Source organism: Suncus etruscus, chromosome 1 (genome assembly GCF_024139225.1).
Source record: "Suncus etruscus isolate mSunEtr1 chromosome 1, mSunEtr1.pri.cur, whole genome shotgun sequence".
NCBI lineage: Eukaryota > Metazoa > Chordata > Mammalia > Eulipotyphla > Soricidae > Suncus > Suncus etruscus.
The window spans coordinates 202,637,656-202,658,936 of record NC_064848.1 but is presented as its reverse complement, the minus strand read 5'-3'; the positions used below and the strand labels follow the sequence as shown (position 1 = coordinate 202,658,936).

General features: G+C 53.4%; 1 protein-coding gene across 1 annotated transcript in view; it reads left to right on the top strand.

Moving 5' to 3' along the window:
- The window catches only part of SDK2 (sidekick cell adhesion molecule 2), a 198,862-nt gene that overhangs the window by 142,391 nt on the left and 35,190 nt on the right, over positions 1-21,281 (top strand). The window contains exons 13-27 of the mRNA XM_049769932.1: positions 1-78; positions 256-392; positions 674-821; positions 4,116-4,256; positions 5,626-5,807; positions 6,209-6,324; positions 13,907-14,102; positions 14,704-14,802; positions 15,028-15,219; positions 15,407-15,528; positions 16,749-16,858; positions 16,942-17,092; positions 18,553-18,790; positions 19,534-19,649; positions 20,521-20,710. The exon at positions 1-78 is cut by the window's left edge and continues 99 nt beyond it. Coding sequence (XP_049625889.1) covers positions 1-78; positions 256-392; positions 674-821; positions 4,116-4,256; positions 5,626-5,807; positions 6,209-6,324; positions 13,907-14,102; positions 14,704-14,802; positions 15,028-15,219; positions 15,407-15,528; positions 16,749-16,858; positions 16,942-17,092; positions 18,553-18,790; positions 19,534-19,649; positions 20,521-20,710 — 2,216 coding nt within the window. The remainder of the gene's footprint in view (positions 79-255; positions 393-673; positions 822-4,115; positions 4,257-5,625; positions 5,808-6,208; positions 6,325-13,906; positions 14,103-14,703; positions 14,803-15,027; positions 15,220-15,406; positions 15,529-16,748; positions 16,859-16,941; positions 17,093-18,552; positions 18,791-19,533; positions 19,650-20,520; positions 20,711-21,281) is intronic.

Sequence of the window (21,281 nt, the reverse complement as noted above, 5' to 3'; positions counted from 1 at the left end):
AGGAGACATTGGAACTTACAGCTGCCGCGTGCTGTCTTCGGGGGGCAATGACTCCCGCAGCGCCCATCTGCGGGTCAGGTGAGGGTCCCCCGTGCACCAGATGCACCCAAATCTCACTCCCAGCTTGGCGAGGGTGGAGGTGGACGGTCTCAGCCAGTCTTGGTCACAGCCCAGAGCTCAGGGAAGCTCCGTTGGGACCCTGGGATTCCCCCCCCCCCAGGTACCCAGACTCTAGAGCTTGGCTCTCGCCTGCAGGCAGCTGCCCCATGCGCCCGAGCACCCTGTGGCGACCCTAAGCCCAGTGGAGCGACGAGCCATCAACCTAACATGGGCCCGGCCCTTCGACGGCAACAGCCCGCTCATGCGCTACGTGCTGGAGATGTCAGAGAATAGTAAGGCGGGTGAGGGTGGGAGGATGGGGATCCCCACTCCCATCTCTGAGCTGACCCTCCTCTGGGAACCTCCTCATCTTCTTCAGTCAGCTGAGAAGTGAGGATATCCCCCTGGGGCGAGGAGGTGTCCCCCAGGATGGATGTAACACAGGTCAGGGATATCTGGTGTGAGCTCAACTCTGCCCACCAGCCCCCCCACTCTGTCTCCTCAATAGTGTCTGGGTATCCAATCTGTGAAGCATGGGACCTCCTCCCCCAGGGTACCCCTTTTGTCTCTCTAGATGCTCCCTGGACGGTGCTCCTAGCCAGTGTTGACCCAGAGGCGACCTCGGTGTTGGTCAAGGGCTTGGTTCCAGCACGCTCCTACCAGTTCCGCCTTTGTGCAGTCAACGATGTGGGGAAGGGACAATTCAGCAAGGACACGGAGAGGTGAGGCCTAATGCTCCCATGGGCTCCCATAAAGGGAGCGGGAGTTGTATCCCAAAATCAATATGGTGGCAGGCATTAGCTACCAAGCCAATATGGTGGCATGTATCAGCTGACCCAACCAGTATGGTGGCATACATCAATTGGCCAAAGCAATATGGTGGGTACATCAGACGCCAAACCAATATGGCAGCATACATCATCTTGGCAGCATGCTTCAGCCACCAAACCAACATGGCAGCAACTTAAGCCCACACTTAGCTCACACACTTGTTGTAAAGGTAAACTGAGATCCCACAACTCCACACCTAGGTTCTGTTCTCAGTGAATTTCGTTCTTGTCCACTATGAGTCATGCAAAGGGCAAACCTCAGTCCCTTTTGCTTGGAACCCCCCACTCAGCATTTAGCACATCCTGGGTACATGATGTTTTTTGTTTGTTTTTGTTTTTGTTTTGGGGCCACACCCAGTGGTGCTCAGGGTAACTCCTGGCTATGCGCTCAGAAATCTCTCCTGGCTTGTGGAACCATATGGGGCACCTGGGGATTGAACCGCAGTCTGTCCTAGGCTAGTGCATGCAAGGCAGACGCCTTACCGCTTGCTTCATAGCTCCAGCCTTGGGACATAATGCATAACTTATATTAGGGACTCAGCACCACCAACTGGAAATCTTTATTCAAGAGAACCAGCGGAAAGTACCTCTCCACAAGTCCCCCCATCTTTGTAGGCATTAGAGATGTCTGCAGATGGGCAAAGCCAGGCTTTGCAGAGTGTGGGGTCCCCTGAGGCCTCTGACAAGCTTTCTGGGATTAGAAAACACTGATCCTCACTTTCCAAGCCCCAAGGCAGAGGCCGATCTCCAACCTGCTCTCTTCCCACCTGCGAGGCTCTCCTCACACACCCAGGCTGTCATGTGTTGCTCTTTGATTTATTTTTTGCCAGATTATTTTTTCCCCTTCGACTCTTTGGAGGTAGAAATGACAGGTAACGTTGTGTGTATTTAAGGTGTAGGCTGTGTGGATTTGATACACTTACTTAAGCAAAATGATTACCGCCTGGAGTTCTTTTTTAACCGCCAACTCACACAATTACCCTTTCTGTCTGCTGGAGGGAACAGAGCTCCGTCTTACTATCTGTGGTGCATATAATGCGGTGGGGCTAATGGTCTGATCACCAACGTATAGTAAATCCCCAAAATTTCTAGTTGCCTATGACCCAGAGTATCCCCATCTCCCCCATTTTTGCTCTGGGAACCACCCTTCCTGGCTTTATCACAATTGAGATTCCAGAGGCTATCAGACTCCTCTCTCTCTCTCTCTCTCTCTCTCTCTCTCTCTCTCTCTCTCTCTCTCTCTCTCTCTCTCTCTCTCTCTCTCTCGGGAATCTTTCTCTCGGAATCTCTCTTTCTCTCTTGGAATCTCTCTCTCGGAATCTCTCTTTCTCTCTCAGAATCTTTCTTTCAGAATCTCTCTTTCTCTCTCAGAATCTTTCTCTTGGAATCCCTCTTGGAATCTCTCTCTCTCTCTCTCTCTCTCAGAATCTTTCTCTCTCTCAGGATCTCTCTCTCTCCCTCCCTCCCTCTCTCCCTCTCTCTTCTATTGTTTGTCTGTTTGGGAATGCTCAGTGGTTACTCCAGGCTCTGCACTCAGAATCACTCCTGACTGTACTCAGGAGACCCAATGAGATGTTGGGGATCGAACCTGGGTTGGCCATGTGCAGGACAAGTGCCTTCCCCACTGTGTTATCATGACAACTCTAATTTTTTTAAGGCAGGCTTTTAAAAAATGAAAGGGGGTGCTGGAGTGATGGCATAGCGATACATCATTTGCCTTGCATGCCGAGTGATGGCATAGCAATACATCATTTGCCTTGCATGCGGCCAACCCAGGATGGACCCGGGTTTGATCCCCACCATCCCATATGGTCCCCTGAGCCTGTCAGGAGCGATTTCTGAGCACAGAGCTAGGAGTAACTCCTCTGAGTGCCATTGAATGTGGCCCAAAAACCAAAATAAATAAAAGAGCCAGGAAGATTTCTCAGAAGTTGGGTACTGATTTTGTAATAATGTAGGTGGCAGAAAGTGGTGGACCAGGTTCACTCTCTGGCGCCACAGGGTCCCCAACATCATGCCAGGTTTTAGCCCTGAATACTATTGTTTGTGCCTGAAGAATGACAATTTGAGGGGGGGAAAATGGCAAGTTGAAAAGCAGCAACTTTATATCTCAGGCCAGAGACAGTACAGAGATTAAGGCCCAGGTCTTGCATATGGTGAATCAGAGTTTCATCTCTGGGGCCGCATATGGTACCCGAAGCCCTGCCAGGAGTGATCCCTGAGCATAGAGCCAGGAGTAAACCTTGAACACCACTACCTGCGTAACCCCCAAAAATAAAAACAAATAAAGAGGGACCAGAGCAATAGCACAACGGGGAGTGTATTTGCCTTGCATGCCAACTCAGGTTGGATCCCCAGGACCCTATATGGTCCCCGAGCCTGCAAGGAGTGATTTCTGAGCACTGCTGAGTATGGCCCTAAAGGCCCCCCCTAATAAAAAAAATAAAACAAAAGCAAAAACAAACATACAAAATTATGAGTCTCAGAGCACCGGAAGGAACCAAGTTCCCGGGATCTCTGGTCTTCACTATTCAATGCAACTTCTCTTTCCTAATAAGTCTGAGAGTAATGGCCCTGTATCCCCAAGAAAAAAGCCAAACACACCCTCACCACCATCACTACAATATCAGGCCTCACAAAGAGCTGGCGTGTGCAGAGTGTCTAGAAAAGCCGTTTGTCAGAAAGCAAAAAGACAAAAATCAGCAAAATTGGAAGCGGCATTCATCAAAATAAAGAAACTTAGGATTTAAAAACGATACACATGGGTGACATGAAAAGTCTAGTAGTCAGTGGGATGGGAGTGATAGCATAGCAGGGAAGGCATTTGCCTTGCACATGCCCAGCCCAGGTTTGATCCCCGGCATCCCATGGGGTCCCCTGAGCCAGCCAGGAGTAAGTTCTGAGTGCAGAGCCAGGAGTAACCCCTGAATGCCACCAGATATAGCCCCAAAACAAAACCAAGCAAAACCAAAAAATATTATTGCACTGCCCAGGCAAGCGGCACTTTCTTAGGTTCCAGGATTGCTGAAGACAGGCTAAGAGAGGTTGAACCACTGACCCACAGACACACAGCCATGGGCTGGCATCTAGCAGCAACTGAGCAGCTTGGGGTTCAGCTTCTCTCTGTCTCATTAGACGTCAGGACCCTCAAGCAGGAGTGTCCACTCTTGGCTCTTTACTGTCCAGGGTCTCCCTGCCTGAGGAGCCCCCCACGGCCCCCCCACAGAACGTCATTGCCAGCGGCCGCACCAACCAGTCCATCATGATCCAATGGCAGCCGCCCCCCGAGAGTCACCAGAACGGTCTGCTCAGGGGCTACATTATCAGGTAAGGGGGCCCAGAGCCAGGAGTAAGCTCTGAGCGCTGTCGGGTGTGGCCCAAAATACAAGATTTAAAAGAGAGGTTGGATGAATAGTACAGCAGGGAGGGCGTTTACCTTGCATGAGGCCGACCTGCATTCAATCCCCAGCATCCTACATGGTCCCCTGAGCCTGCCAGGGGTGATTTCTGAGTGCAAAGTCATGACAAATCCCTGAGCATCAGCAGATGTGGCCTCCCAATAAAGTCTTAAGAAATAAAAATGGGATGTGAGGGCGATGTGGCTACGACATTTGTCACCCATTGATCGCCAGGGTTGATTCAGCTGATCTGGCTGGCTAGGCGGGTGTCCCCTCCTTCAAAAATCTCCCTCCCGAAGCTGCTTCTTTGGTCAAGAGTATACAAGTAGCTGCGCTCCCCATCTGGAATCTCCAAACAAGCTCTCAAGAAATAAAAATGATGGGACCAGAGGGATAGTACAGTGGTAGGACATTTGTCTTGCAAGCGAACAAACCAGAGTAGACCCAGGTTTGATTCCCAGCATCCCATATAGTCCCCCAAGCTTGCCAGGAGTGCTTTCTGAGCGCAGAGCCAGGAGTAACCCCTGAGCGCCGTAGGGTATGGCCCCAAAACAAAAATAAATAAATAAATAAAAATAAAAAATAGAAGGGCTCGGAGAGATAGCACAGTGGCATTTGCCTTGCAAGCAGCTGATCCAGGACCAAAGGTGGTTGGTTCGAATCCCCGTGTCCCATATGGTCCCCCGTGCCTGCCAGGAGCTATTTCTGAGCAGACAGCCAGGAGTAACCCCTGAGCAACGCTGGGAGTGGCCCAAAAACTAAAAATAAAATAAAATAAAATAAAATAAAAAATAGAAATAAAAAAGTTAAAAAATATCCACACTACCAGAACAGAGCTCCTGGTAGCAGCAGTCCAAGGCGAGAGCTCTGTGCCACTTGCCTCTGGCACAAGCAACCTGGGAGAGGAATATATATATATATATATATATATATAGGCACTGCCAGGAGGTTCAGTGGGAAGTTTAGCTTCCTAGGCATGAAGCCAGGTGGGCAAGAGTGGATATGGGGGGGCTAAGCTGACTCTAGGGGAGGGTTTTGATTTGGTGGGCGGGTTGCTCCTGCGTGGGGCTTACTGGGTGGGGCTGTTTTGTGGGTGTGGCTTGCATCTGGTGGGCAGGGATTGCTAATAGGGGAGGGGCTGATTGTTGTGGGCGTGGCTTACTGGGGTGGGGCTGGCTTTGATGGGTGGGGTTGTCTCTTGTGGGCGGGGCTTGCTTTGATGGGCGGGGCTGGCTCTGGGAGCATCTCCGGCCCTGGGGCCTGGTTCTGGGGTCTGCAGCCTGGCATGCACCACGCAGGTATTGCCTAGCCGGCCTGCCAGTGGGGTACCAGTTCAAGAACATCACGGACGCGGACGTGAACAACCTGCTCCTGGAAGATCTCATCATCTGGACCAACTATGAGATCGAGGTGGCCGCCTACAACAGCGCGGGGCTGGGTGTCTACAGCAGCAAAGTGACCGAGTGGACTCTACAGGGAGGTGGGTGTGTGGTGGGGTGCCTTGCTCATGCCTCCTCTGTGGGGGAGCACTGACTTCTGGTGACTGATCCCAAAAGGACTTAGATGCCACCCCTCAAGATCAAACCCTGCTGGGCATGTTCATGCCTGTTACTGTCAATCATTGCTTTGGTGGTGGGGGATATGGGATTCCAGGGTTCGAACCTGGGATGGCCATGTGCAAAGCAAACGCACTTCCGGTCCTTCTATCTATACTATCACTCTGGTCCTTCATTCATGGTCTTTGTCTCCCGGGTCTAGTAAATTGAGGGAGACCCCGACTAATCTAGCAGGTGGTCGAGGTTTAAGTCACTGAGTAAGAGGGAGCTGGAAAGCTACCTAGAGCCAGCTTCCCAGAGGACACCCTATTTCTGTCTTCCCCAGTGCCCACTGTCCCCCCGGGGAACGTGCATGCAGAAGCCACCAATTCCACAACCATTCGCTTCACCTGGAGCGCCCCGAGTCCCCAGTTCATCAACGGCATCAACCAGGGCTACAAGGTATGTGGGGGGCAGGGGGACAGGATTCAGCTGACCCCTATGAGGAGATGGAGATTGACTATGGGAGGCCACTAGGGCACAGGAGGAAGGCCCCCTGATTCTGAATCTTGGGTCCCACTCACATAGAGCTCACAAGGCAATGGCCATCCCCCCAAGTCCTCCGGGCAATGGATCGGGGACCCCAGTGTGGGACAGGGCAGTGCTCGGGAGATGGAGTCACTAGACAGTGTTTCAGGCCACAACTCCTGAGGACAGCCATGGGCCCATCAGAACATTCCAGAAGCTGCTGATTTTTACCCAAGTGTGACTCTGATGGATATTCTATGGGGGATGTGATCCCAGCTGAGGTGGAGGACCTTGAGATGAGGACTGGCAGGCCTGGGAGAAAGTTCTGGCTCCATCACTCATGGCCCCTTCATATGCTGGAATGAAGCTTCTCTCCTTTGACTGGAGTTGAGGCTGAAAGTCCTGAGCACTAGGGAGGGAGCAGAAGAACTACTGAGAACTAATGAGATGAGATCATTGTCCCTCAGGGCAATGTCTCTGAGAGAGAGTGCCATGGCCACTGTCTCTCAGGATGAGGACAGAGTCCCTATCTTGAGGGGAAGTGTCAGGATCAATGTCCCTTTGGGTGAGGACAAGTCACTGTCCCTCAGGGGGAGTGTCAGGAGCTGAAACTGAGGTACCCACAGGCCATCTTCTTTCTGAGGCTTCTCATCAGGGTGTGCCCGAGGCACTTTCTCACTGGGCCCGATGTTCACTCCAAACTCCCTCCTCTCTGTGGCATGACTGGCCTCCAGGTTGTGCCCATCTTAGTGACTCATTTAACCTAATTCCCTCCTGAAAAAAAAAAAATTTTCCCTGCAGCCCCATTCCAGGTGCAGGAATCCCAACCTGTCCATATGGATTGGGGGACATGACTGAGCCCCTGAGAAATAAGAAGCAGCACCAGATGATGTGCTCCAGTAGGTCCCCTCCTCTCACTTCACCCCTATCCTAGGACCATGGTCCCCACGTGGGGTACCTCATCACCCTATAAAGGATACTATGAAGACAGGTCACATGCGGGGACCCACACCCCGTGGACACCCCACTCACCAGCTTTTTGAAGCAGTTGAGAGTAGATTGGTGATCCCTGTAGGCACCTTTCAAAAGCTAACATGACAGCCAGAAAATCAAAAGCTTCAGCTAGGAGCCTAGACCTGTGGCACTTCTAGAAGGTTCTCTGGAAGGTCACACCCCTTCTGGACCCTATTGGCAAGTGTGCAAGATTGGAGCCCATTTTTAGGCCAGCCACGTGCATGAGCCACAATCCTGGCCGGGTCAGGGCAGGGCTGAAATCCCAAAGAGGATTTTTCTGCTGGTGTTGCAGATAAACAGAGGCGAGGGGTCTACACAGAGCACCCCGAGGCCCACACCGCCCGCTGCTCCCAGGATGGAGGGGAGGAGGTCGAGCGAAAGGGGCTTCCTGGGGCTGGGTTGGAAGCTGACGGTGCAGACTGGCAGAGCCCGCTAATTGGGACTCTGGGGGAGCAGAGGGGAAGGAGGGGGGGTTTCCTGGCACTGGGAAGTCGGGAACCCAGCTGCTAATGGGCACTGCCTCAACTCTCTTCTCTCCCACTCTGAGCCCTCCACGCCAGGAGCTCTAAGAAGGCCCCAGAGAGAGTGAGATTCAGGGCAGAGCCCCAGAACAAGAAAGGGCGGAAAAAAAAAAAAAAGAAAAGAAAGGGCGGCAGAAAACCCCACCAGGATTCCTCTGCCCCGGGTCTCCCCAGCACCCCACAACTGCCCCTCATGTCCAGGGTCACCGATGCACTGGCCAACGTTGTGGTCCTCCAAAGGGTGGTAGGGAGGAGGAGGAGGAGGAGGAGGAGGAGGAAGGCAGAGTTTGAGTCTGGGGCTCCCCTTGAACCCTGCTTTTGCACTCGTCAAGAGAGGTGTGTTATCTTCACCACCCTGGAACTGAAGCATCAGAATGAGCACTGGGTTTAGAACCCAAAAGAAATGCTGGTCCTGCTCAGAGGCAAACTCAGAGCCTGCCCCCCCCACTTCCGCCATGTGCCTGGAAAATAGTGCATGATGGGAAAATCAGACATTCCTTGTTGTTGTGGATTTACAAAAGGACAGATGCATTTGCAAGTAGGCATTGGCACTCTTGCTTTTTGTCTGTTTGTTTTGTTTTGGGGCCACATCTGACGATGCTCAGCGGTTACTCCTGGCTCTGAGCTCAAGCATCACTCCTGGCTGCCTTGGGGGATCATATGGGATGCTGGGGATCCAACCAGGTTGGCCATATGCTAAGCAAATGTCTTATCCACTAAATTATCTCTCCAGCCCGACTCAGTTTTTTTTGACCCCAATAAATGATTGTTGATTCCTAGGGACCTCCAATAAAACATTGGAGAAGGGACATTCCTTCTGAGACATTTCAAGCCTCTATGGAAAAATCTCTCTCTTTCCGTCTCTCTATCACTGTCTTTCTGTGTTTCTCCCTCTCTCTCAGTCTCTCCCTGCCTTTCTGTGTCTCTCCCTCTCTCTGTCTCTCTGTTTTTATTTTTGTTTTTTTCTTTTGGTTTTTGGGTCACACCCGGAGGTGCTCAGGGGTTACTTCTGGCTCTGTGCTCAGGCTCGGGGGACTATAGGGGATGCCAGGAATCAAGCCCTGGTCCATCCCAGGTCAGCATGTGCAAGGCAAATGCCCTACTGCTGTGCTATCGCTCTAGCCCTCTCTTTGTCTCTTTGTGTCTCTCTCAGTCTTGCTGTCTCTGTCTCTATCTCTGTCTCTCTCTGTCTTTGTCTCTATCTCTCTGTCTCTTTCTGCCTCTGTTTCTCTCTCTCTCGCTCTCTCTCTTTCTCGCTCTCTCTCTCTCTCATGATGCCCACAGAAGAGCATAGTAGCTCAGGCCACACCACGGGCCACTGATTTCAGCAACAGCCACCTCGGGAGTCTTGGGCTTCCCCTGCCTCCAGCCCTCCGCTTCTCCCTGGTTTAGCTTGAAGCCAATTTCCGACCTTGTGTTCTGTCATCTCTGAATGTTCCTGTGGAGAGATATTACAGATAAGATGTCTTTTGAACAGATAATCACAAGCACCATATTATCAGGAGCCTAAAAATATCAGCACTCTGGGCCCCACTGACAGAAACCAGCCAGAAAATCTCACTCCTTGGCCGAGTGGGGAGGGGGTGTCACACGGAGGGATGGTCATAGGTCTTAGCGGTCTGCAGACTCCCTCTTCCTCTTCTTTTTTTTTTTGGTTTTTGGGCCACACCCATTTGACGCTCAGGGGTTACTCCTGGCTATGCGCTCAGAAGTCGCTCCTGGCTTGGGGGACCATATGGGACACCGGGGGATCGAACCGCGGTCCGTCCTAGGCTAGTGCTGGCAAGGCAGACACCTTTACCTTTAGCGCCACCGCCCGGCCCCTTCCTCTTCTTTTTTTATAATCTATTTAGAAAAGAAATAAAAGCATGGGATCCAGAGAGAAAGCATAGTGGGTAGGGCCATTGCCTTTCAATAGGCCGACCCAGATTTGATCCCCAACATCCCATATGGTCCCCCTGAACCATCCAAGAGTGATTCCCTGAGCACAGAATCAGGAGTAAGCCCTGGGCACCATCGAGGTTCGATCCCTGGCTGACCCTATGCTCCCAGGAGCCCTGCCAGGAGTGATCCCTGAGCAAAGACTCAAGAGTCAGTTGGAGCACTGACTGCCAGATGTGGCCTAAAAATCAGGGAGGAGGGAAAAAGGTCCATACCCAATGATGCTCAGGGTTGACACCTAGCTCTTCATTCAAGAATCACTCCTGGAAAATTTGGGGAACCATATGGGATTCCGGGGATTGAATCTGGGTCAACACATGCAAGGCAAATGCTGCCTCTGCTGTGCTATTGTTCTAACTCTGATATATATATTGGTTTTTGGTCACACCCAGCAGCGCTCAGGGGCCACTCCTGTCTCCATGCTCAGAAATTGCACCTGGCAGGCTCATGGGACCATATGGTATGCCAGGGATAAAACCCAGGCCTGTCCTGGGTCGGCCACATGCAAGGCAAATGAATAACCTCTGTGCTATCACTCCAGCCCCATCACAGACTTTTATCTATCTCTTTTCTTCATTCTAAAGATCCAGTTTTCACAGCACCAATGTAATTATGCACCATTTTTCCTCCACCTTCATTTCTGCATGGCCCCATCTGAACCCCAAGACTGGTTTCTGCTTCCCATGGTGTTTTGAGGGTCTGTCTCCTTTGGAGAAGACACACTCATGTCCCTGTTCTCAAAGGCTCGATCCATCTTCAGTATCATTTTCCCCAGTACACTCCGAAGTTCTTCTGTTTCTTTTGGGTCTCAGCTTTTAGGGACTGATTTTTTTTTAATTTAATTTTCTTCCCTAACGAGGTACATGGTGACTAAATTAAATCTACCAAGCAAAGAATATTCAGAATCTCTGCCCTTGCTCCTAGACTGGTGGATTGGGTTGGGTTCATTCTTGCATTTCTTGTCTTTTTAGTTTATTTGCTTGTTTTGTTTTGGGGCCACACCCGGCAATGCTCAGGGATTATTCCTGACTCTGCTCAAAAATCATTCCTAGCAGGCTCAGGGGACCATATGGGATGCTGGGAATTAAACCCAGGATTGTCCCAGGTCTGCCAAATGCAAGGCAAATGACCGACCGCTGACCTATCGATGTGCTATTACTCTGGCCCCTCTTGTCTTTTTTTTTTTTATCTTGGGCCATGCCCAACAGTGCTCAGGTGTTACTCCTGGCTCTGTGCTTAGAAATTACTCCTGGTGGGTTTGGGGGAACCATATAGGATACCAGGAATAGAACCCGGGTCGGCCACATGCAAGGTAAACGCCCTCTCCACTGTGTTATCATATATCTGCACCCAGCAACTCTGCAAACATCTTTTTCTATTTTCAGATGGACTTATAGAATTGATTCTTTTTTCTTTCTTTTTTGTTTTTTTTTGTGTTTGTTTGTTTGTTTGTTTTTGTTTTTTGGGCCACACTCAGTGAGGTTACTCCTGGCTATGCAGCTATGCGCTCAGAAATCGCTTCTGGCTTGGGGGACCATATGGGATGCGGGGGGATCAAACCATGGTCTGTCCTAGGCTAGCACGGGCAAGGCAGATGCATTTACCCCTTGCGCCACTGCTCCAGCCCCAGAATCAATTCTCAAAAAATAAGTAAGAGCATTGGGTCCACTGGGGCTGAAGTGTACAAATGCTGCTAATATTGCCAAGTTATTGTATGTTTTGTTGGGGGGATTTTTTGTTTTTTTTGTTTTACTTTTGGGGCCACATCTGGCAGTGCTCAGAAGTTACTCCTGCCTCTGTAAATCAGGAATTACTCCTGGAAGTGCTCAAAGGACCATATAGGATGCCAGAGGATGAACCCAGATTGGCCGCATGCTATCACTCCAATCCCATCACTGTATGTTTTAACTTCATGTATTAAACAGTAAATAGACATCCCCCATCTCATACCCCCCACTCACACACATATACACAGTGCTCAGAATAGTACAGCTGCACAAATTTGATACCACAACCTTTATGGGACAGGTCAGCCCTGAGCCCCATTCCCAGAGTGGGGACCCTAATGCTCTCCCAACCTTCTGTCCCCAAGAGGAGAGGAATCAGGAGACCCAAAGTCGGGGTACCCAGTCTGATCCAGCCCCTGGGGGATCCACACCCCTTGTGCCATGCCAGGCCTCCTGTGGCTCTATTGGGGGCACTTTGGCAAACCATTTTCCGATGATCCTGGGAGGAGCACCCCAAAAGACTTCTGCTCATTTTTTGTTTGTTTGGGGGCCACGCCCAGCAGTGTCCTGGAGTTAATCCTGGCTCTGTACTCAGAAATCACTCCTGGTAATGCTAAGAGACACTATGGGATGCTGGGGATCGAACCTGGGTCATCCACTTACAAGACCACCACCTTCCCCACTGTGTTATTATTGCTCCAGCCCTAAGTTCCTGGTCTTTTCTTGGGAAGCTTTGGTTGTCACTGTGCTAAGGCCCAGTCAAATAATATCTATCCAGATTATTTTTCTCTTGCTGAGGGGAAACGCCTCACAATGAATGCTGATGGCGTAATTAATTCCCATTTACATTAATTAAATTCAATTCAAACATTAAACTGGTTGGGTGCTGTGATTGCGTGGAAGCAAGATAGGCCAAATAAGGACTATATTTAACATACTTATTAAATGCCACTTAGTATTTCTGATTAAGATTTTGAGGGGCTAATTAGTGTCTAATTAACTTGCTATAGGCGATTTTTTTCCACGGGCCCCATTACGTTCCGGAACCCCCCTTTATAAACAGGCGGCCGTGGCCAGGCAAGGCTGAGACGCTGTTCCAGACGTGCTTATGCCAGGCGACGTCTCGCGCGCTTGTTTTCTATCCATAAATACGCCATTTATTAAAACTCATCGAGTGTTGCTTCTCCGCATTAATTGCTATTTAATCAACTTCAGATAAACGAGGGACTCTTGGAACCCAGCTGTCAGTGGGGGTGACCGATGAAATGGGAGCCCAAGGCGGTGGTGATGGGGGTAGATAAGGGGAGGTGCAGAGACAGGGTGAATTTCCAAAGGGGGTGTCCATGCCTACACCCCACCTCTCCGGGACTGCTCAGGAAGGAAATCCTAACATGGAACCAGTTTATTTTGTTGGGTTTTTGTTTTATTTTGTTTTTGTTTGGGGGGAGGGCCACACCTGGTGGGCCTCAGGGGTTTCTCCTGGTTCTGAGCTCGGAAATCGCTCCAGACAGACTGAGGGGATTAGATGGGGTGACGGGTATCAAACCTGGATCTGTCCCGGGTTGTCTGCTTGCAAGGCAAAAGCTCTACCACTGTGCTATTGCTCTGGCCCTGGAACAAGTTTAAAAGGAGTAAAAAGTTGGGGCCAGAGAGATAGCATAGCAGGGAGGGCTGTGAGTAACCAGGAGTAAGGAATAAACCAGGGAGTAACCCCTGAGCACCTCGGGTGTGGTGTTTTTGTTACAAAAGCAAACAAAAAGAAAGAGTTGCCCAAAGTAGCAGTACCTCAGGCTGTGTGATTCGGGGGTAGTTAATGAACCTCTCTGGGCCTCGGCTTCCTCAGCTGGAAAAGACTGCTGCATTGGCTCCTGGGGTGTGAGGGGTCACCCAGGCGATGAGCCCAGCCCCATGCACTCAGTTGTCTCCGTTGCATCATGAATTCTGCGTGTCATGCATGGTAGTCATGTTCCCCACTTGTGCTGTGGGATGGGGTGTCTGGTATGGTAAAGCATCAGATGCTCTTGGGGAGTCCCAGCAGAAATAACCCAGGGTGGGGATCAGAGAGATAGCATGGAGGTAGGATGTTCACCTTGCATGCAAAGGACAGCGGTTCAAATCCCTGCATCCCATATGGTCCCCTGAGCCTGCCAGGACCGATTTCTGAGCGTAGAGCCAGGAGGAACCCCTGAGTGCTGCCGGATGTGACCCAAAAACCAAAAATAAAAATAAATACTCCAGGGGCACGAGTCCACCTCTCCGACCAGTTGGGTCCCTCCAGCTGTCCTGCTGACCACCCCCCCCCATTCCCCCCAGCTCATGGCCTGGGAGCCGGCTCAGGAGGAGGAGGTGACGTTGGTGACTGCGCGGCCCAATTTCCAGGACAGCGTCCACGTGGGCTTCGTGCCGGGGCTGAAGAAGTTCACGGAATACCTCACCTCAGTGCTCTGCTTCACCACACCGGGGGACGGCCCCCGCAGCGCCCCACAGCTAGTGCGCACACACGAGGATGGTAGGCGGCACTCTGCACCCCAAGCTCTGTGCCCCAAGCCCCTGTGCCCCAAATCAACTCCACTCACAACTGCTCCCCTCAGCCTACTCGCCTCACCCTTGTACCTATCAACCTCCCCTCAATCTATGTGCTTCACCCTGTACCCCTCCATCCCTGCATCTCTCACTCTATTCCCCTCATCCCTGTGCTCCTCACCCCTGTTCCCCTCACCCCTGCACTTCTCACCCCCTCCCTCACCCCTGCACCCTTCACCCCTGTGCCCCTTACCCCTGCACCCTTCCCATGTACTCTCACCCTGCAACCCTCGCCCCTGTACCCCTCTCAACTTCCTCATTCCTATACCCTGCACCCCAGCATTCCTCACCCCAACTGCCCTCGTTCCTCCCCTCCTCACCCTTGCACATCTCCTCATGTACCCTCAACCTTGTGCCTCATCGCCCCCACTTCCCCTCCCCCCAGGGCTAGGCTGGCATCACAGGCATCAACCGTCCTGAGGTCATGGGTACCCCCCCTCACTCATGCAGAGAGTTGAAGTCCCCAAGATCCTTCCCTCAGGCACTGACAGGCATGGTGGGGCGGTGTATCCTCTTTTGGGGTGCAGTGCCCGGGCCTGTGGGACACCTGAGCTTCAGTGAGATCCTGGACACGTCGCTCAAGGTCAGCTGGCAGGAGCCGGGAGAGAAGAATGGGATCCTCACAGGTAGGGCCCTGGGGTGCAGGGGGTGAGGGGGGCCCAGTGGGCTGAAGGAAGGTCGGTGATTGTAACTTACGCACCTGGTGTCCCCCCAATGCTGCCAGCAAACGCCTGGTCTCAGGAGCCACCCGGGACCTCATTACAACTGGGCTGGGCCCCCTTCATCACTTGTCCAGGGGTCCCCTCTGAGATTGCAGGGTACCTCAGCTGACACCACCCCCCCATCCCTAGGGTACCGAATCTCGTGGGAGGAGTACAACCGCACCAACACGCGTGTCACCCACTACCTCCCCAATGTCACCTTGGACTACCGTGTCACCGGCCTCACGGCGCTTACCACCTACACCATCGAGGTGGCTGCCATGACGGCCCAGGGCCAGGGCTCCGTGTCCGCCTCCACCATCTCCTCTGGGGTGCCACCAGGTGGGTGCCCCACCCCTGCCCCACACCCCTGTTCCAGCCTGTGGGTGCAATGGATGTTGCTGGTGGGATGCAGGCCAGGGACGGGGCCTGACTGGACTCTGCACACCCCTCAGTCCTGCCTGCAGAGCGGAAAGGGCAGAACAAGGCACCTCCCCACTGATGCTTTGCACCCCACTTTCCTTGGCAGAGCTCCCCGGGGCACCCACCAACCTGGGTGTGTCCAACATTGGGCCACGATCAGTCACCCTGCAGTTCGGGCCTGGCTATGACGGGAAAACGTCCATCTCCCGCTGGCTGGTGGAGGCACAGGTAAGGCTGTGGGATGCCAATCTCGGGATGTCAGTGCTTGGGCCGGCTGCTCTCCTGGATGCCTCACCAGGCATCTGTCTGTGCTCCGTCCATGTGCGCCTGGGCTCCTGCATCCTGGGCACTAGTGCGTGTAGGGGCCTATCAATCCTGTGCATGCATGAGCACACAGCCATGCGCCCCCGTCCCCTTGGGTATTAATTACCAGACCTCTGCTGCATGATGGCTCTGATCTACAGAAAGGATCAGGGGTGGGCGCCTGCATCCTGTCCCCCAATTTCCTGGTTTGGCTCCCCTGAAAGGTGTGTGTGTGTGTGTGTGTGTGTGTGTGTGTGTGTTTTGTCTTTGGTTTTTGGATCACACCCAGTGGCACTCAGGGCTCCTGGTTCTGTGCTCAGGAATCACTCCTGGGGCCGGAGCAATAGCACAGTGGTAGGGCATTTGCCTTGCACACGGCTGACCCAGGACAGACCTGGGACCGATTCCCGGCATCCCACATGGTCCCCCGAGCCAGGAGCGATTTCTGAGCACATAGTTAGGAGTAATTCCTGAGCATCACTGGGTGTGGCCTCAAAAATAAAAAAGGAATCACTCCTGGCGGGTGCGGGGTACCTTATGGGATGCCAGGGATCAGATATGGGTCGGCTGCATGCAAGGCACATGCCCCTCCCCATTATGCTATTGATCTGGCCCAACACTGATGGTTTTCAGGGGTTTGAGTCCCCTGAGGAGCTAATCAAGGGTGCAAGATAACAGGCTAGGGGTAAGGGACCAGATCTGGGGTGAGGAATACCAGCCTGGGGTTGCCCAAGGGGCCAGTCCACATGGGGGACAGGAGGTTTTACCCCTTTATTTATTCATTGATCTTAGTTGGGGGCCACAACCAGCAGCCTTCAGGGGTTAGTCCTGGCTTTGCATTCAGAAATCACTCCTGGCAGTCTCAGAGGATTATATGGGATGCTGATGATCGAACCCGGTCAGCCACATGCGAGGCAAATGCCCTCCCTGCTGTGCCCCTGAGTTTTACCCTTTTAAACCAGCATTTAAAGGGGTTTTACCTCTTTAAATCAGTTCTCAGAGACGATGCTGGAAGACTGGGAGATGGGGGATGGGGAACCCACATCTGTTTCAGAATCTTCTTGGCTAGTTCTGGGGTTTCATAGAAACCCTGATGGGGCTGGAGCAGAACTGACTCCCCTCCGCTCTCTGTCCTGTCCCTGCAGGTGGGCACAGTGGGGGAGGGGGAGCACTGGCAGCTCATCCACCAGCTCCCTGGCGTGCCTGATGCCCGCTCTATGGAGGTGCCTGGCCTGAACCCCTTCACCTATTACAGGTAAGGGGGCTCTGAGGAATGCAAGGCAACCCCAGCCCAACCAGTTCTGCCCTCTCCATCTCACCCCCAAATTCCCTCCGCAGCTTCCGCATGCGCCAGGTGAACATCGTGGGCACCAGTCCCCCCAGCCAGCCTTCCAGAAAGATCCAGACGCTCCAGGCCCCACCAGACATGGCCCCGGGGAATGTAACTCTGCGCACGGCCAGTGAGACCAGCTTGTGGCTGCGGTGGATGGTGAGGGGTGTTGGGGAGGCATCGGGGGATGGTGAGGGGGACAACGGGGTACTCTGGCATCACCAGCCTTCCAAGGTATCATCATCTCCAGGGATGACCACCCACACCCCCAATTCCCTCCTATCCTTGGGGTGGCTCCCAATAATGACCCAGCACCCACTCCCAGCCAAGTCCCAGAGAGATGGTTCAGTGTTCAACCTGCAGTGCAGAGAGCAAACCCAAGTTCCTTCATGTATCCCCTTATGTCTCAGTGACCTTTGACCCCATATCTCCTACTGGCCTCTGACCCCTCAGTGACCTTTGGCCCCTAGGTATCAGTGACCTCTGACCCCTTAGGTCTTGGTGACCTTGACCCTATATCTCTCAGTGACCTCTGACCCCATATATCTTAGTGACCTCTGACCCCCTTGTGTCTCAGTCCCCTCTGGCACCTCAACTTACCAATCAGCCAGCTCAGCCCCACTGCAGGTGTTTTGGGGTCATACCTGGCTGTGCTCAGGGGTAACTTCTGATGGTGCCTGCAGACCTTATGGCATGCCAGGGATCAGGTCAGCCCCCTACCTACCAGGCAAGAAACCTCCCTGCTGAGCTATGGCTGACCTGCTCCCCTCTGAGGCACAGTGTCTCCCCAATCCTGGACAATCTAGAGACCAAAGGCTGCACGATTCCAATGCTTCTCTCTCTGGGAAAGTATAGAGATGCCTCCTGCCCTGTGCCAGCCCTGGGTTCCGGCCTCTGTAATTGATGGGGCCCAGCAACCAAATCCCAGAGCTTGCAGCTCCCTAATCTGGGCTACAGGGAAGAGCAGGGAAAGTGGGGAAGATAGTGAGGGAGCAGAGATCCCTAACTCCAGTCCTGCCGCCTGCAAAGACCTTCACTGCAGGGCCAGAGAGATGGCTCAGTGGGAAGGGCATTTGCCTTGCATGTGACCAAAGTGGGGTCCAATCCCTAGCATCCCATAGGATCCCCTGAAAACTGAGTGTCCTGAGCACAGAGCCAGAAGTAACCTCTGAGCACCAGCGGGTGGGGCCCCAAAACAAAAACAAAAATATTAAAAATAAAAAGACCCTCCCTGTTTGGACCTCAGTTAGCCCAACTGTTGTCACAGCCTCTTAAACCTTGTCCTCACACCTCGAAAGTTGATCAGATTTTATGCTGAGACTCAGAAAACATACGAGTGCAAATGGGGCAGAGGGAAAGAGATGGAGATGGGCAATCTAGAAAGGCTTCCTGGAGGAGTGAGTGATCATTCTTATAGAGCAGAAAGACCAGTGCCCTGGCTGGCTTCTCCCAGGACTGGACTGAGCCTATTCGGGCACCCCACAGACAAGGGTTCCACCTAAGCAAGGGGTTCCCATAGGCCTTCCTAACATGGGCACAGAGGTCATGGAGGCAGGGGTGGGGAGGGAGAGAAGCATGGGGGTCCCCAGCAGCTCAGCCCTCCCTGACCCTCCCCACAGCCCCTCCCGGAGCTGGAGTACAACGGGAACCCCGAATCTGTGGGCTACAAGATCAGGTACAGCCGTGCAGACGGGCGCGGGCGGACGCTCAGCCATGTTGTGGCAGACCGAGAGGAGCGCGAATTCACCATTGAGGATCTGGAGGAGTGGACCGAGTACCGTGTGCAGCTCCAGGCACTCAACGCCATCGGGGGTGGGCCCTGGAGCCCCCCCGTGGTGGCCCGCACGCGGGAGTCAGGTACCTACCCGACTGGCCTCCCCAAATCCAACCCTACATCTCCAAGGGGCTCCTCTGCCAGCCCATGCCCCTGCTGCCTTCTGGCTCCCAAAGTGAGCATGGGGTCCACGCCTCTAGGGGACCTCCAGGCTGCCCCCCTATGCCTCCGTAGTGGCCCTGGACAGGCCTGAGATGGGGAGGTTGGCTGAGCCTGGAGAACATTCCAGAATGCCAACAGCTGCCCGCTAGAGGCCAGAGTCTGCCATGGAAGGAATCAGAGAGAGAGAGAGAATTCTGGGGTGAAGGCGCACGCCTTGCATGTGGCCAGACCCATTGTGTGTGGTCATTGATTACTGCCTGTGATCCCCGCCAACGAGGCCATACTAGAAGTGAGCCCTAAACGCAGAGCCAAGAGTCAACCAATGAGCACAGATCCCAGAGTCAGCCCTGAACCTGCCCCAGGGATCCTGAGCACAGAGCCCAAAATCAACCCTTAGCATCACGTGTTGTCCAAAAACATATACAGGAGCCGTCCTGCCTGGCTGCCACCCTCGCTGATCCACATGGACATCTGTGTCCTGCTTTTTCCCTTCAAATATCAGCTCCCATCACCACCCATACACACCCCTGTCTACTCTGGGGGAATCACAGGGCCCCTGAGCCCAGAGGTCAGAGGGGCTGTGAGCAGATTCAGCATCCATACCTTCCTCACTCGGGGTTCGTGTGGGGTTCCTAGCTCCTCCTCTCTGCTCCTCACCCCACAGTTCCATCTTCCGGCCCCACCAACGTATCTGCGCTGGCCACCACATCCACTAGCATGTTGGTCCGCTGGAACCAGATCCCCGAGGCTGACCGCAACGGACTGGTGTTGGGATACAAGGTGTGTTAGAACCAGGATGGGAGTTGGGGGCTCCCCCAGACCAGAGAACTGGTCTCAGGACACCCTATCAGGTCCAGTGTCTCTTCTAGAAGGGACAAAAGCCTTGCTTCCCTCCCATCACCATGGCCAGCCATGACACTTCAGGGACTGGAAAGATAGCACAGTGGGTAGGGCACTTGCCTTGTACACAGCCAACCTGAGTTTGGTCCCAGGCATCCCATAGGGTCCCCCAAACACCACCAGAAGTGGTTCCTGAGTGCAGAGCCAGGAGGAACCCCTGAGCATTGCCGAGTGTGACCCAAAAGCAAACTAAAAACAAACAAGACCCCAGGGGGCTTTGGGGGACTTTGGGGGGCTCTTTGTTGCCCCATGGAGGCTTCTTGGTGCCCTGAGTCTCATTTCAGTGCCTTGGGCCAGGCTTCCTTTGTGTCACCTTCTAGAATTATCCCACAGTTGCACCATGGCTTGAGCTCCAGTCCCTTGGCTTAGAAGTCACTGGCTGGGGGGCAAGAGATAGCACAGGAGTAAAGTATTTGCCTTGCACATGACTGACCCAGGACGGACCCGGTTCGATTCCCGGCATCCCATATGGTTCCCTGAGTCTGCCAGGAATGATTTCTGAGTGCAGAGCCAGGAGTAACTCTAGAGCACTGCTGGATGTGGCCCCAAAACAACAACAACTACAACAACAAAAAGTCACTGGCTGGTTCTACCCTGAGCCAGCTTCCCTGGGCCCTGGATCCTGGTGCTACATCTGGTGGGGGTGGCAAGGAGCTGCTGCTCCTGGGGGTGCCATTCGGGGAGGTGCTGGCAGGCCAATTCCAGACTCTCACTCCCTCCCGCACTGTCCCCCAATTCTGCCCGTGCACAGGTGGTGTATAAGGAGAAGGATGCAGATGCACAACCACACTTCTGGCTGGTGGAAGGAAATGCATCTCGCAGCGCCCAGCTTGTGGGCCTGGGCAAATATGTCTTGTATGAGGTGCGGGTTCTGGCCTTCACTCGTGTTGGTGACGGCGTGCCCAGCCGCCCACCCGTTCTGGAGCGCACACTGGATGATGGTGAGACCTGGCCCCAGCCCCCCGCAGGAGCCAATCACGGGAGGGAGTGCTCCATCCCCGCACTAGCAGATGCAGAAGAAGGGAGGGGTGCTGGACCGACTGATGCTCGGTTGGGATCTCAGCAACCTGGCCCTGACTGGGAAGATGTGTCCAGGCCAGCCTTGGGAATTTCCCATGATGCTGAGCAAGGCCCCAAGCTGCAACCCAGCTCCCCCAGGGCCCCAGCAGATAGTTAAACTCTCTCACTCACATTTGTGGGGTCCTGGCACAGGTGCAGAGGGGAGCCACTGCACCAGCTCAGTGTCTGTCCCAGCTGGCATAGGTTCTGGGTGTTTGCCTGACCCATACATGTGGGGATGGAAGGACAGCAGCATATGCTAAGGAGATGCCAGAAAACAGCCTAATGGGCTAGGTACAGAAACTGCATGAGGGAACCCAGGTTCCATCCCCTCACACACACACACACACCACTGGGACTGGATCCCAAGCATGGAGCCAGGAGTAACCCCCAAAATCACTGGGTGTGAGTAGCCAAGTTTAGGCTGCTGAGATTTGGGGTGTCTGCCCCTGT